The sequence below is a fragment of the Populus nigra genome, chromosome 4, assembly GCF_951802175.1.
Source record: "Populus nigra chromosome 4, ddPopNigr1.1, whole genome shotgun sequence".
Classification (NCBI taxonomy): domain Eukaryota; kingdom Viridiplantae; phylum Streptophyta; class Magnoliopsida; order Malpighiales; family Salicaceae; genus Populus; species Populus nigra.
Genome location: NC_084855.1, coordinates 3670441 through 3684915, shown reverse-complemented (window position 1 = coordinate 3684915; position 14475 = coordinate 3670441). Strand labels below are relative to the sequence as shown.

The 14475-nt window shown below is 33.5% G+C and overlaps 3 protein-coding genes across 3 annotated transcripts; 2 read left to right on the top strand and 1 right to left on the bottom strand.

The window, feature by feature from the left end:
* Positions 1-881: 881 nt before the first annotated feature.
* On the top strand, positions 882-6887 carry LOC133690952 (preprotein translocase subunit SCY2, chloroplastic). Its single transcript, XM_062111233.1, has 14 exons — positions 882-1047; positions 1708-2217; positions 2330-2415; positions 3174-3253; positions 3387-3476; positions 3710-3801; positions 3888-3971; positions 4406-4547; positions 4844-4960; positions 5208-5337; positions 5651-5774; positions 5899-6005; positions 6222-6339; positions 6430-6887. Exons 1-13 carry the CDS (start codon positions 987-989, stop codon positions 6309-6311), a joined length of 1713 nt encoding a protein of 570 aa, XP_061967217.1. The 5' UTR covers positions 882-986; the 3' UTR covers positions 6312-6339; positions 6430-6887.
* A 359-nt stretch (positions 6888-7246) lies between these two features.
* On the top strand, positions 7247-11042 carry LOC133692932 (uncharacterized). Its single transcript, XM_062114111.1, has 6 exons — positions 7247-7317; positions 7630-7687; positions 7777-8058; positions 8153-8201; positions 8287-9612; positions 10403-11042. The coding sequence occupies exons 1-5, from the start codon at positions 7247-7249 to the stop codon at positions 8457-8459; spliced, it is 633 nt and encodes a 210-aa protein (XP_061970095.1). The 3' UTR covers positions 8460-9612; positions 10403-11042.
* On the bottom strand, positions 9971-14071 carry LOC133691699 (uncharacterized). Its single transcript, XM_062112305.1, has 6 exons — positions 13917-14071; positions 13603-13836; positions 13360-13437; positions 10685-10856; positions 10334-10423; positions 9971-10243 (listed from the first exon to the last, which is right to left on the bottom strand). Exons 2-6 carry the CDS (start codon positions 13702-13704, stop codon positions 10101-10103), a joined length of 585 nt encoding a protein of 194 aa, XP_061968289.1. The 5' UTR covers positions 13705-13836; positions 13917-14071; the 3' UTR covers positions 9971-10100.
* Positions 14072-14475: the final 404 nt, after the last annotated feature.

Genomic DNA, 14475 nt, shown 5'->3' with positions numbered 1-14475 from the left:
CTAAAGTGCGTCTTGGTCACCATAGTTATTAAAACGTTTCAGTTAGGACCCTATTGTTTATTTTTATATTTCAATGTCAATCTTGGGTTTACTTACAACGTGCACGAGGTAAAATATATAATTAAAGCAATTAAAGTTTCCATCAAACCATTATAAGAGTATTTAGAAATATAGTAAGTTGTTTTTTAAAGTGTTTTTTATTTAAAAGTATATTAAAATAATATTTTTTAATTTTAAAAAATTATTTTAAATATCAACCTATCAAAATAATTAAAAAATAAATAAATTTAAATTTTAATAAAAATAAATAAATTAAATCACCCAACTAAACACGCCATAATTAATCACAACGTGCACGAGGAGAGGGAGGGGGGTATTGGTGGGTGAAGATGGAGCATTTGTGGTGGATTTTTGAAATAAGGATGGAGATATGGTTCAATTTCCTTCATTTTCAAAATATTTTATTTTGAATTCTATTATTTTATATTTTTAATAATTCAATATTTAAACTATGTTTAATATTGCAGTGTAACAAAAAAAATATTTAAAATTTAACATATTTAATAATAGCAAACCATTCACAATAGCCATTGTTTTTTTAAAATATAATATTCATCAAATTTATTCTTTTTCAAACAAAAAAATCCAAAGAAAGAACAAGTTATTTTTTTCCCAGGAGATCCAAAATAAAAATAGCAAATAGATTTTTCATTTTGCTTTATAGGGTGAAATGTTTCACTTTTAAAGCAAGGCAGGGACAAAATGAAAGAAGCGAAAACCAAAGGAGCCAAAATGTACTTTATCCATACAATACATCTGACACGTCAGCCATCTTGATATTTATTTAGAGCACCGCCTGGAGCCAAAAAGAAGTGTTTTTTTTCCTGAAGTAGAGTTATCAGAGAGAATGAGCGAGCGCGTTTTAGGGAGAGACACTTGAAGTGAAGTGAAGTCGAGGGACTAGAGGGACTCAGGCATCGCGGCTCATGGAAGCAACTCTTGGCTTCACGCCTCGTGTATTTGGATTCAAACCCCTCAGTTTTCGAGGTAACGAAGAGACTGAAAATGTAAAGTGAAGCTAAGTCGGGGATTATCTGTTGTTTCTTCCTCTTTTTTCATTTTTTTTAAATTTTTGCTGTGCATAAATTCTAGGGTTACGATACCTGTTTTAGCATATTTTGAATCCAAATCTCAGCTTTGGTGTGCCTCAGTTTTCAGTTTTGAATACTAGCTTGGTATTGAGTTTTAGCATATTTTGTATTTCGAATTATGAATTTAATTGCTTGCAATAGCTTGATGAGCAACATGGCCGAGCGAACAGTGGCAAGAATTAGCCTGTGGAAAATGATGGCTATCATGACGTCCTCTGAAAGCAGTATCCTTTCGTGTCCAGTCTTAAATTTAATGTGAAATGAGGGATTTCTCGGTGAAATCACGTAGCATTTGGTTTTGTCAATGTCGATGAACTCGTTTATTTGGGTGATATACGAATCCAGCCATTGATTGATTACCACCCTATTAAAGAATAATCGAAATGTACTCCAGCTAAAATGTATTGTTGAGTGATTTATCCTTTGTCTTGTTAAGGTTGTGATAGGTTGTAATGTTCCAATTTAAGTTACTTGATCAATATGAATGGCATTCTTTGTTTATTTTTATTTTTTTTCCCTTTCTGATGGTTGAATACACATTATGTGACCTATGCAGATCAACGGACTGGAAGTAAACTTGAAGAATGCTATCCCCTATGTGCAAAAAACAGTTTTTCTCATAAGATGAATCTAGCAGAATCTGGCCGAAGGCGTTTCTTGTTACGTAACAGACCTATTATTTTTAGAGCAAACAAAAAAATCTCTATCAATTCTTCAGATCAGCATCGAACTGATTATGCAAATGCTGATGCATCGCCTGTACATGAAGCCATACCACCTAGATCTAATGATGGGGCTGCTTTTCTCAATCTGCTTGATGTCAATAACTTGAATAGTTTGCAATACCCACCTAAAATGTTTCGAAACAGGTTCCTCAATTTTGGTCGGATGAATTCTGTTATCAATAGTGCTGCTGAATCATTTTTCAAGAGTGAGATAAGAAGGAGGTTATTTGTGACAGCTGTCCTAATTGTAATTGGTCGTGTTGGATATTATATTCCTTTGCCTGGATTTGATAGAAGGTTGATACCTCGAGATTATCTAAGCTTTGTCACTGGATCTGTTGGTAAGTTAAACTTAAATAACCATGTCTATCATTTTAGATCAAATCTGCTGGGATTTCAAAGCTAGTGTTTTTAATTTTGTCTGATGGAGTTACTCGTTATGCTGTTTGGCAGATGAATTGGATTTCTCAACGGAACTGAAACTGTCGTTCTTTCAGCTTGGAATCAGTCCTCAGATATTAGCATCAATACTCATGCAGGTTTTGAGCTTTTTCTTTGGCCAGATAACACATTTCTTAATTAGACTGTTCTGCATCACCACTCTATATGGTCGTTGCCTTCTCTTTTTCTCAAAGCAATTTGTGGATTTTCACATACGAAGCAGTATTCAGAGGCTGAAGAATGCTTCTCTCTTTACCAAGATATTGGACTGTTGAAATCCTCTCTTATCCTGTTTTTTTTAGCAGAAAACATGCAGCAGTTTCTGTAAATGAATCATCACTGTCTGTTGGTGCATAATTAGATTAAGAAGTGCTTCTGGTGTTTGTGATTGCTGATTCTTCATAAAGTTTGTGGGATTGTGAGGGCTATTGAAAGTTGATGGATATTCATGGAAATTTTTGTTTCCAAGATATTTGGCCTTCCAGCTTAAAAATCGCTGTTCCATAATTAAGTTTGATGGAATGTGATGCTGCTAGCCAGATTATTTAAAAATACCTTTGTTGCTTTAGTTCTATGGTATCCAACAGTTAAAACCCTTGCCTTTCTTCAAGAGGATAAAATCAACAAATCAGATGCTCTTTTCTCCCCATGTTTATCTACCTAAATAAAATCTCACAAATTCTATTTTGCTCTTTTAGTATTGGCACTTCAGATATGTGATGGCATAATAAAATATATGTGCTAACTAATTTTAATAGTATTTGAGTTCATGCATTAAACATTTTATAGACTGGTACATTTATATACTTGGCTGAACAACTAAAATCATTCTAATTCTCATGAACTGGACTCTCAGGTACTCTGCCATGTTGTTCCATCCCTGGTAAAGCTGCGGAAAGAAGGCTTGGATGGCCATGAGAAGATTAAGAGTTATATGTGTGTCTAGTTATTCTTCTCAAGTAGTGAGACGAGTCCTTGCTAGTGGATCTTAAATTGCATATTATATTGAATCAGTCAATTATGTTGGAGGTTACAAATCAAGTATTTTTTTTTCCTTTATCTATTTCAGATGGTGGATATCACTTGGCTTTGCAATATTTGAGGCAATCATAGTTGCTTGCTATTCACTTCCTTATTCAGTTTATGCAGCCAGTCAAAGGTAATTTAGTGATAATGCTGTTTCCACTATATTCCTTTTGACTTTAGACTCTAATTTGTCCCACAAAAATTGGAAAGAACGAGTTTCTATCAACAGTTGGGGTAAAACTTTTCTGCCTCATATTTTATTCTTAATGCATGTGATCCTCATTTCTGATGTTTATAAGTTTGTGAATAGCTATCCAATAAATGCCCGGAGGTAGCTTGTTTTATAAAATCTTCATGGTTCTGTAGGGTCAAGCATGTGATGGTGACAGCTCTTTTGTTGGTCTGCGGTGCAATGACTATGACTTGGATCTGTGACACGATATCAGAATCTGGATTTGGTACTATCCTTGTGATTTTGTTCTTATTTTTGTTCATTGTTTTCCTCTTTTGTCTAGCTTGCTTTAAACTCTTCGGCATATTTCAGGTCAAGGTTCATCTCTAATTATTTGTGTGGGAATCCTGACGGGTTACACTGAAACATTATACAAGATGCTGTCTCAGCTCTCAGGTACATGACAGGAGATCATGCAACTGATGCCCAAAATCCTTTTCTTTTTTTGTACTTTGATGAGCATGTGACAATGAAAAGCAACATCTAATTGTATGTAAATGGTAAAATGTAAAAATTGATGCGGAGTGTAAGTAAAACATTTTGAACTTCAAGCCAAACATTATACTTCCAAAACCCTGATGATCACTGGATTGAAATTTTATACATGCAAAGTAGAGAGTAGGATACTGCATTATTGTATCTTTGAACCAGCCTTTGCAAAATCACATGATGAGTGTGCCTGGTGCAAAACCCAAACTGTTGTGTTTAATTAAAAATATGAAGTGGGAGTGTGAGCTTTTATCAACATGAAGCTTTCTTGAGTGTTTTGGCTTATTTTGTCCACATACTAGCTCAGAGTATTTATGATGAGCTTTTTCTGCATGCTGTAGGGAGTGCTGCTAGTTGGTGGCCTTATATGCTCGCAGTATTGGGTGTTTTTACCATTGTCACTATGTGGGCTGTTGTGGTGACTGAGGGTTGCAGGAAAATAAAGCTGCAATACTATGGCTTTAAACTTGCATCTGCTGCAAGGTAATACTGTAGTTCTCCAGAACTTTTAGCCTCCTTTTTGGTGGAACAAAATGCAGATTACATAAATTCACTTTTTATGATCTTTTATCTTTTTTCCTATGTTATTTGAAGTGCTTGATTCTGGAGATGGATATTCTTGAGTGGCTCTAAAGGATGGTTAAATACACGACCTATGGTTTTCACAAACACTACAGTTTAAGCAATTATGAAGAATATGTCCCTTTGCTCAAGAATTAACTCAATTTAATTATGTTGGTAATGCTTACATGACATTATTCTCTTTGTGTATTGGACAGAGATGATTCCCCAATTACTGAAGTGGAGCCTTATATCCCTTTCAACATTAATCCATCTGGAATGCAGCCTCTTCTCACCACGACTTATCTCTTGGCTGTTCCCAGTATTCTTGCTGGGTAACCTCATCTAAACTGATTTAGATATAGTTTCCTATTGACCTGTTCATTTAGAATATTAAGGACAAAAATTCATATCTATTCTCTTAAACTTGCTGCGTATCTTTTTATCAGATATGCTTTTGTCATGGAATTATAAGATTTTCAAGTTTGCGTAGTGCCTTTGTGCTGACAACAGCATGAATATATTTGTCTCTTCTCATCAAATCTTGTGTTTGTAAGGATTCTAACACAGCATTTGTGGCAGTATCCTTGGTTCACCTTTCTGGGAGCGCATTAAGGAGATATTGAACCCCGAAACTTCTATTGGTGCAGAGCCCTGGGTTTACTATTCAATATATGCTTTGTTTGTCTTTTTATTCAATATATTTGACATTGTAAGTTTCTACTCATCCTTGATTGAATTATTATATCATACATGCTATGTGATGGAAACTTTTCCTAGTATATGTGTTTGTTGTCTTGTGATCCTCTCATTTTATGCGTCAAGATTTCCTTCTAGCCACTTCTTGTCAATATCATATCTGCAAAAAATGTGAAATTAATTTATTCAAGAAAACATGTCAAGCTATATGGACCATTTTGACCCTAAATGCAAAAGTTCCTATTTAAGTGTGTTCTTTACGTAGCTCTTGCTATGATTTGTTGTTTCCTATTTGTGCATGTTTCTGAATTGGAGATCCTATACAGGCCAACTTGCCAAAGGAGATTGCAGATTACTTGAACAAAATGGGAGCTAGGATCCCAAATGTGAAACCTGGGAAGGCGACCATTGAGTACCTCACAAAGATCCAGGCATCAACACGTTTCTGGGGTACACATTTGCCTCTGCAAGTTATTTATTTAATGAATAACTACAATCTCGAGCCATACCTTTTCCTTTTCTTTTTTTTTTTAAAAAAAATTGCCATTTTTTTTGGAATGGATGGATCCTGCAGGAGGTCTATTGTTGAGTGTATTGGCAACTACATCAACCATTCTTGATCATTACTTGCGTCGGATCAATGAGGGATTTGCAATTGGGTTTACATCGGTTCTAATTATCGTGAGTGCCAACTGACACCTTATGATTATGTAATATTCACTTGGCTTTGTTATTTTAGACTGTTTGATGATGGAATTGCACCATGGAGGCATGACAGAGAAACACAAACTCCTAAAAGATGCTGTCATTGTGTAAATAATTTATCAATTATGGTGGTTTGCACAACTGTCATATTCTGCACTTCTCCTTATGTTTTCGCATTAATTGGTGGTCCAGGTGGGTTCTATTATTGAACTAAGGAGATCTTATCAAGCATATAATGTTATGCCAAGTTTGAGCAAAGCTCTAAGGCGGTATGGTGTGTAACATGATGATGCCGCAATCACCTTTTCAGGTGATAATAAATTAGCCCAGAAAAGGAAATCCCGCCTCATGTAAAAATTGCTGGTTCATGATGAATAAATTTATTTTTCCTATGGTGCAGAGACTCTTCAAATGGCAACTGTTGATTGGTATTCCTTCTTGCAACACCTCGGAGGATAAGCACCAGGAACTGCCAACTTCAGTTGTGCAAGTAAAAAGATAGATGTCTTTTTATTATACAGATTAAATGATGCAAGAGTGGATTCTGAACCTCAGTATTTGATGGACGGGTGGACACAAAACATAATTCTACCTGGCCGTGGAAGGGGAGGGCCTGGTTCATGTTGCTGCTTGAGGCTGATGCTTGGTCGATGGCTGGATTGAATGAAACCTCTTGACAACCTTGAAAAATGTCGTGCTATTATTGATTTTTTCCTTAAAATCCCAAACCTGAAGCCATGTAGCTTGCACATAGTGACTTCAAATTCAACTACGTTTCGTTTTCTTGGATTTTCTAGAACAAAGATATCTTAGACATGAGAGGGATTTAGCGTCAATTCAAAACTTATGCTTATGGAAGCAGCTGTGACTATTGTTGTAAAAAATATAAAATGTTTGGTAATTTACGTTATTAAAATCTTTTACTAAAAAAATTAATTCCCAAATGCCTAAAAAATTCTCAAGGTTTGATTTTTAAGTTTTCCTTTCAAAAATAAAATCAATATTTTTCGAGATTTTATCAGTACACTTTTTCACCACTTTTCTAGAGAAATTTAATTTACCAAACCATGGATTTGGAAAGTAAACCTCAGCAACTGGATTTCTCTGCGACTTGGTCCAAGCCCAATGATAAAAGCCCATTACTCGCAGTCGCACCCGTCCCGCCCATATATCTATTCAAAAAAGCCCGAAACATCTCTCGGTAAAAGCAAACGGTGATGGAAGGAGAAGGAAGCTCATCGGAGATGGAGTTTACAGAGGTCGAGACCATCAGACCAATACTGACTCGGTCGATAACTCGGTCATCTTCCGTGTCACTAAAAGCGTTATGGGTTTTGTTCTCTATATGCATCAGCAAATCCCTTCGTATCTCTCTTCTAATTCCCCTAATTCTAAGTATTTTTCCTTCCAACTCCCGATCAGGTTATTCTAAAATAATTTTTAGGTAAATTCTGTCATTAATCTCTGCGTTTTGTTTTGAATTTTCGAAATTAATCTGTTAATATGAAAGCATTTGTTAGGGGAAAAAAAATGGAAAGTATTGGTGAAAAGAATCGAATTAGAAAATGCTCTAAAAAATCTTCGTTACATGATGATACAGGATTTTGCTGGATATTAGTCTTGAATTCGATACCTTACAAACAGAATATAAAGAGCTGGTATGTTATTTGCTACATAAATCTGATTCTGGACATTGTTTTAGCCTAAGAATTTTTACTTATAGGAGATGGCAATTACGCAAACTTAATTGAAGTTATCTGTTAGACGAGATCTCCTTAGCAGAATGAGAGGGGTGAAGCGTGGGATTAGGAGACTGGAGAAATTGGTGAACACAGTGGGTGGGCTCGAGAGCGTGTTGCAACTCATAATTAGTGAGGTTTTTTGCTTTGAGGTAGTAATTTTAGTGCTTGGAGCTAGTCCAATACAGCCCCGACATGTATATGAATCGTGTTTTTTGCGTGGAAATGTTGTAGCAGGAGATGATGGTGGTTTCACTAAAAGCAAAGTTGCAGAAGGGCTTTCAAGAAAGGTTTTGTGAGAGTGTGTGTGTTTTGTTTATGGTCTCATAAAGGCAAGTTCGAAAATATTTGATAGAGGTTAATACTTTAAATGTCTTTCAACAGGTTGCTCGTGCCTTGATCTCAAAGGTTGCTGGATCCAGTTCCTATCCAGGTAGCTGGTAAAGCTTATCCTGTCATTATCAGCTAATCTGCTGAAAGTCAACACTGATTTTTGCGGTGTTTGTTCTTTTCTGTAGGTCCTACTAAATTGTTTCTGTTGGTGAAAGCTCCAGCTTCTTTCAATTTGCCTCTGCATTTTCTTCCAAAACGTGACTTCAGATGCTGTAAAAAGGCATGGATTGTGCCTACACAAATAGCAAAAAAGATTTATTCTAAGTTGCATAAGTCTTACATTCTGAGATATCATTGATCACTTTAAGAAACAATCACTAACGCAACCATAACAAAATCAAGCATGCTACTTGGCTCAGAACTATAAATCCACCTTTTTTAACTGTTGAATTGGCTAATAATGTTTTGATATTTGCTATTCGCTTAGAGACAATCATGCTGATGTAGCAATGAATTTCATACAATGACACTAATTTTCGCTGCATTCTGTTTATTGAATGCATGCGCCATCCTGACCTTGACAGCTCTCAAGCACATCTTTTCTTCAACTGTTGAGCATCATTGTATGAAGTTCTGTAGCCATTCATGTGTGTCTTTCTACATTACGTATAATATCCTGCAAGCTCTCTAACTGAAGCCTGGAGGACACATTCGTAAAAAAAAAAAAAAAATCTTCATGACATTTTTGGATTAATCAAAATGCAGTATAGCTGAGATCATAATATCAGTGCTTCCGTTGTATTGGTGGGAGCACTACTGTATTCATGCTCTGACTCCCCGCCATCACGAGCAGCATGCAATAACATCAAATTATTGTTTTGTTTGATTACTTTCTTGTTTTTGAGCAGATTGTGCCTTCCAGACTGCTGTTTTGATATAATTGATAGTTTTTCTATTAGCTGACCTTGTGAGCTTCAAGTATATAGTAGATGATTGAAATGCGTTTGACTCTGATGGTGAGAACACATAGCAGTTGCATAATTTGAAGAGCAGAAAATGAAATTCAATAATGTGTGAACCACCCCAAAATGAACAGTGTAAAGATTTCGTCTTGTCAGCTTCATGGTCAGAAATGAGGAAGGAGGGGGAAGTATATTCCAGGATCATTTGGTCTATGCCTTTTGCGATTCCAGAAAAAAAAAAGGACTTTTTTTCTATAATAATGTGTTATAATGGTTCAAGTTTTATAATCTAGAAGCTGGGGAGAATTGACGCAGTTTGTGTCGCTGGCTTCTTGACGCCGTATGAGATTTTATGAGTCACAAGATTTCAACATCATAAAGTGACATGAGTTTCTCTTGCAGGTCTCAATGTCGCCATGTAGTCAAGGGCCTCGCATCCAAGATCCCAACTGAAGAATGAGTCTTTTCATTATTGTAAAGAGCAGCTTTTCTTGTGCCGCCTCTGATCATGCTTCACTTTAACTACAATGTACCTATGCAGCAATGCTTGTAAGTAACTGACCTATTTATTCACCAGCCTTGACTCTACGATCGATTTTTTCTATAGATCTATTTATCAATATATGTCTGTTAGTTTCCTTGGATATTTTTATCCTACTAGAAAGCTGCATGTTAGCTTTATACTGTTTTCTTGACCTTTTTGTTTACTAGATCTTCTCCATTTATCAGATGATAAAATCATAGCCTGCTCCTATAATACCCACTAGCAACTTGCTTCGTGTTATTGGAAAAAAAATCATTAAAAAAAAATTCAAAATTAAACCCTGAATCAACTATCCTATTAAATGTTTTACCCATATGCAAGCTATAAAAACGGTCTCATGCCGATGAAGATTTGGAATTTGGATAAACAATAAAGGAGATAGAGTGCTGTTATTATTATTATATTTTAATTTACATTGTACATGATATTTAACTGCACAACATAACGAGAGCTCTTGCTTTTATGCACTGTGGTATGGCAGCCCCTTTGGGAATTAGTAAGTCCACTCTTCGGGAAGAAATGTCTCTGGCGACGAATTCTCGTTATTTGATACAACACTACATTGTGTTGATACATCCTTGCTATTTTTATTCTTGAAAGATTTGCAGTCTCTGCCTTTCGATTTATTCTTGGCATCTGGCAATAAGACAATTATGGGCAACAAATCTATCATAAAGCCAAAAAGATACATGTACAGGATAAGGACCAAAAGTGAATAAGCCTAACCTTGCCGGCGTGTTATGTGCAAGCCTATTTCATGCACGTTGAGATTAAGAGCTTGAACAACCCGTGCAGGAAGGAGAACACGAGCGCAAGCTGCACAATCATGAAAGACACCAGATCAGTACTGATATTTTCAGTGCCTCTTCATTTTAGCAGGATATTTTGGTTTACATGTAAGTTCAGTTTATCTTGCCTGCCTGCCTTGTTATTTCCTTTTTTTTTTCATTTTTTTTTTGTGGTTCAGTTAACTTCACTGTTAAAAATGATTATGTGAAAAGTACCCGCATACACGTGGACATGGTTGTGGATCAGACACTTGCATCATTCTATCGAAGATTCAAAAAGATGCCGTACCTGGCTTCTTCCTAGATTGCATGTTGGTGCCTGCCCCTTGTGGAAGAAAAACTCCAGTCCCAGATGATTTTTTACCAGAATCTAGGAAAACAGCCTGCATTCCAGGTCCCCCTGATGCCCAATTAGTGGCGTATTTTGCTCGGCAATTCGGTCCTGGGCTGGGTTTTGTGCGCTGATATCACATAAGCACATTGGTTAGAAACTTTCATTACCGAGTCTAAAAAAAGAAAAACAATTTGTAATTTATCATCTCTCTAGTACTTCTATTATTTAGCAACATTAGTTTCTGATTCAAAACTTCGATTGCGAACGGAAAGAAAGAACTGCAGCGAAATCACTCAAAATATTCCCCCGGTAATCCTTGCAAGTATTTCATCAGAATTGGTGCAACAAAATTATTTGGGCCTTCCTATGTGCTGGATATTTTATGTTATGCTATTATCAGTACTCATTTAGTATTTATACGCTATTCTATTGCAAATTAAAGTGTTTTCTAATTAATTTATTCTTCTCTTTTTTGGTTTTATTTGGCATTATTATGGTATAACTGTGTTTTTAAAAAAAAATTAATTTTTTTTAGCTTTAAATTAAATATTTTAGATATTTTTGGATTGTTTTGACGTGATTTGATAACTAATTAAAAAATATTTTTTTAATATATTTTTAAATAAAAAATACTTTAAAAAACAACTATTAAATAGATATTTTTAAAAATTATTTAAGACGTGTCTTTCTAAATACATGAGTAATTATTCAGATTTCTAAAAAAAAAAATAAACTTGTAAATATATGATCCAATGTATATATTAATGGAATGCAACTCCGTCCGTAGGATCGAAATGGATATTATTGCTTTGAGAAAACTTTCTCCATATCACGTATGGTAACAATTTGAAAGGGTTCCAATCCATTAGCAAAGGCAAACTGCAGCCCAGCACCTGGAAAGTTTTATTCAACATATCCCATATTCTCAACCTCTTCTCACAATTCACAACAAAATATTATCTATATTTATCCCGTGTGCAAAAGAAATCTTTTTACCGTGGTTTTTTAAAATATTTTTTTTTAGAAATATATTAAAATAATATTATTTTATTTTTTAAAATTTATTTTAACATAAACCATCTAAAAACGTAAAAGAAAATAATTTAAAATAAAAAAATCAAATATTTTTAAAAATACTATTGGATAGGAAAAACAAAAACAGCATTACATGTGGCGACAAGAGGCTAATGGCATTATAGTCACTTTAACTCTCAGCTTTCGGACAGCGTTCCCCTTGCAAGCAAGGACTTCAACTTTAACTTTGTATTAATGGCATGTCCCATCTCTGCTTTAGTTTGCATGCATGCGTACATGAACTGATACATCATCATCAACATTATGTCTGCATTCCATCTAACCTCTCCACCTTATATTCCTTTCTTCTTCTCTTTTTTTTCTTGTCGCTTTTTATTGTAATTGCTTATTTATTTTTCGAATGAAAATATATTCCAGTCACTATTAGACTGGTTGAAAAGTAATTTTTATATAATTTTTTTTTTTGAAAAATAAATTATTTTTTAATATTTGATAATATTATAAAAAATAAATTAAAAAATAATTTTCAGTATTTGACTATTACGTAAAATAAATTGAAAAATATTGTTAATATTTTTTTAAATTTATTAAAATAATAAGAAATAAATCTTACAAATTAAAAAATTAAAAGATAATAAAATTAAAAAAATAATAATTTCATAAATTATCTCAAACAAAATAAATAACAATTAAAATAATAGAAATCAAATCTAACAGATAAAAAAATTAAAAAAATAATTAAATTAAAAAAATTATAATTTTATAAATTATTTCAAATAAAATAAATAATAATAAAAAATAAAAATAAAATTTAATAGATAAAAAATTTCAATTAAAAAAATAAAAAAAAAAAACAAATAACAATTATATAAAAGTAAAGATCAAAATTGATATAAAAATTAAATTTTTAGGGATAAAAGTAAAAAAATAAAAAATAAAATATATAACAATAAAAAAATTTAAGGATTAAATTTGATATAATTAACAAATAAGATATTTCTAAATTTTTCATAATTTATGAAAAATATTTTCTGTTTAAAAATATTTTTCTAAAAACCAATTAAAATTTTCTGATTGAAAATTATTTTTTATCAATTAATTTAATAACAAAAAAATACAAAAATAATTTTCAAAAACCCACTATCACATCAAATAAACAATATCTTAATAACTTTTTTTTTAATGTTATTATATTTTTCTCGTTTAAAGTATTATAACCCAAAACTTCATATATCTCCCCTTTTTTTTCTCAGTCTATTTCATAATTTCCTTACATTTCATGTTTCTTAAAAGTAAAACGTCATGTTTCCTTATATTTCATGTTTCTTAAAAGTAAAACGTCATGTTTTTTAATCACTACTGTTCAAATTGCAAACCATGATATTTTAGATGCACAAATTATGATATTTCATAAAAATATTTCAAACTATATTATTCTAAAAATACATAATGTTTTATTTCATAAAAATATTTAAACTGTGTTATTTTACTAATTTATATATATATATATATAAACAGTGTTAATAAACGAAAATATCAAAAAAAAAAAGGAGTTCTGGAAGAAGTTGAAGCTACAGTAAAGCAGTGTGTTGTACCTGTGGATGCTGGTCTAGAGGCAATCTAGGAAGACTGCGATATTGATGGTGGTGATGCGGTTGGTGCCTCACATAATCCTAAAACAAAACATGGCTCTGAGATTTTCAAAACTAGAACCAAAAGGGACCAGAAAGACAGACAAAGAAATAAAACCAGAAGTACTAGAACTTGCGATTCATTGGGGTGTTTTCCGGTTGGAAGGTTTATCAATAAAACAATATCTATATATAGTACTGATATACCTTGGGCTTGGAGTCCCATAAAGCCTCGTGATCTAGAATATGAGAAGGAAGCCATGAATTTGCTTCTTCCAGCACAACTTCTCCATCTTCAATACCAGCCATTGAAAGCAGAAGGTTTGACAGAAAGGGAGAGGGAAGCAAAGGGAGGCTTCAGGCTTTGGCTTGGCTTGTTATTTCAGTTTCTCTCTTGTCCTGGAGCAGAGAGGAGGAGGCTTTTAAGCTCCAACTTCTGACCTGCAACACAACTAAATTATTACGTGGTAAGACTAGAGGAAATGGTAAAAAAGAAGAAAAAAAATGATAGATTGGGGGACCTCTTGACTAGATAATAATCACTCTCTTCTTCAACGCTTGCAGAACATCTTCCAAGGGATTTTCACGAAACGAAGACGTTTTTACCTTGCTGTAAAGGGTACTGTTCCTGTAAGCGTCTGGTTTGCGTCTTTCAATTGCTTTATCTGACCCTTAATTTCGTACTAGATTTAAGCAGAAAACCACGTCGCTTTGTAAACATTTATCGTATTCGCCTGGGACTCTGCGGTATCAATTTACTAATCTGACCACCTAGAGCTGCTTCTTATTGCTCGTCATTAAACAAATTAAATACTTTGCCTAATAACTTAATTTGCACGGGTTATTTGGAAATTTATTAATTATTATTTTTTAAAGTACTTTTTATTTTTTTTAAAAAAATCTTTTAAAATACAAAAATAAATACGTATTTCATATATCACCGCTATCTTATCCTTTTCTTCATTCAACTCTTAAAGAGACCGTCCATTTTAATAATATGTTTTGTTAGAGAATAATATAAATCATATCCTGAGACCTCACCTAACAGCTTAAGCTTTAGGTTGAGATGGTTCATTGACA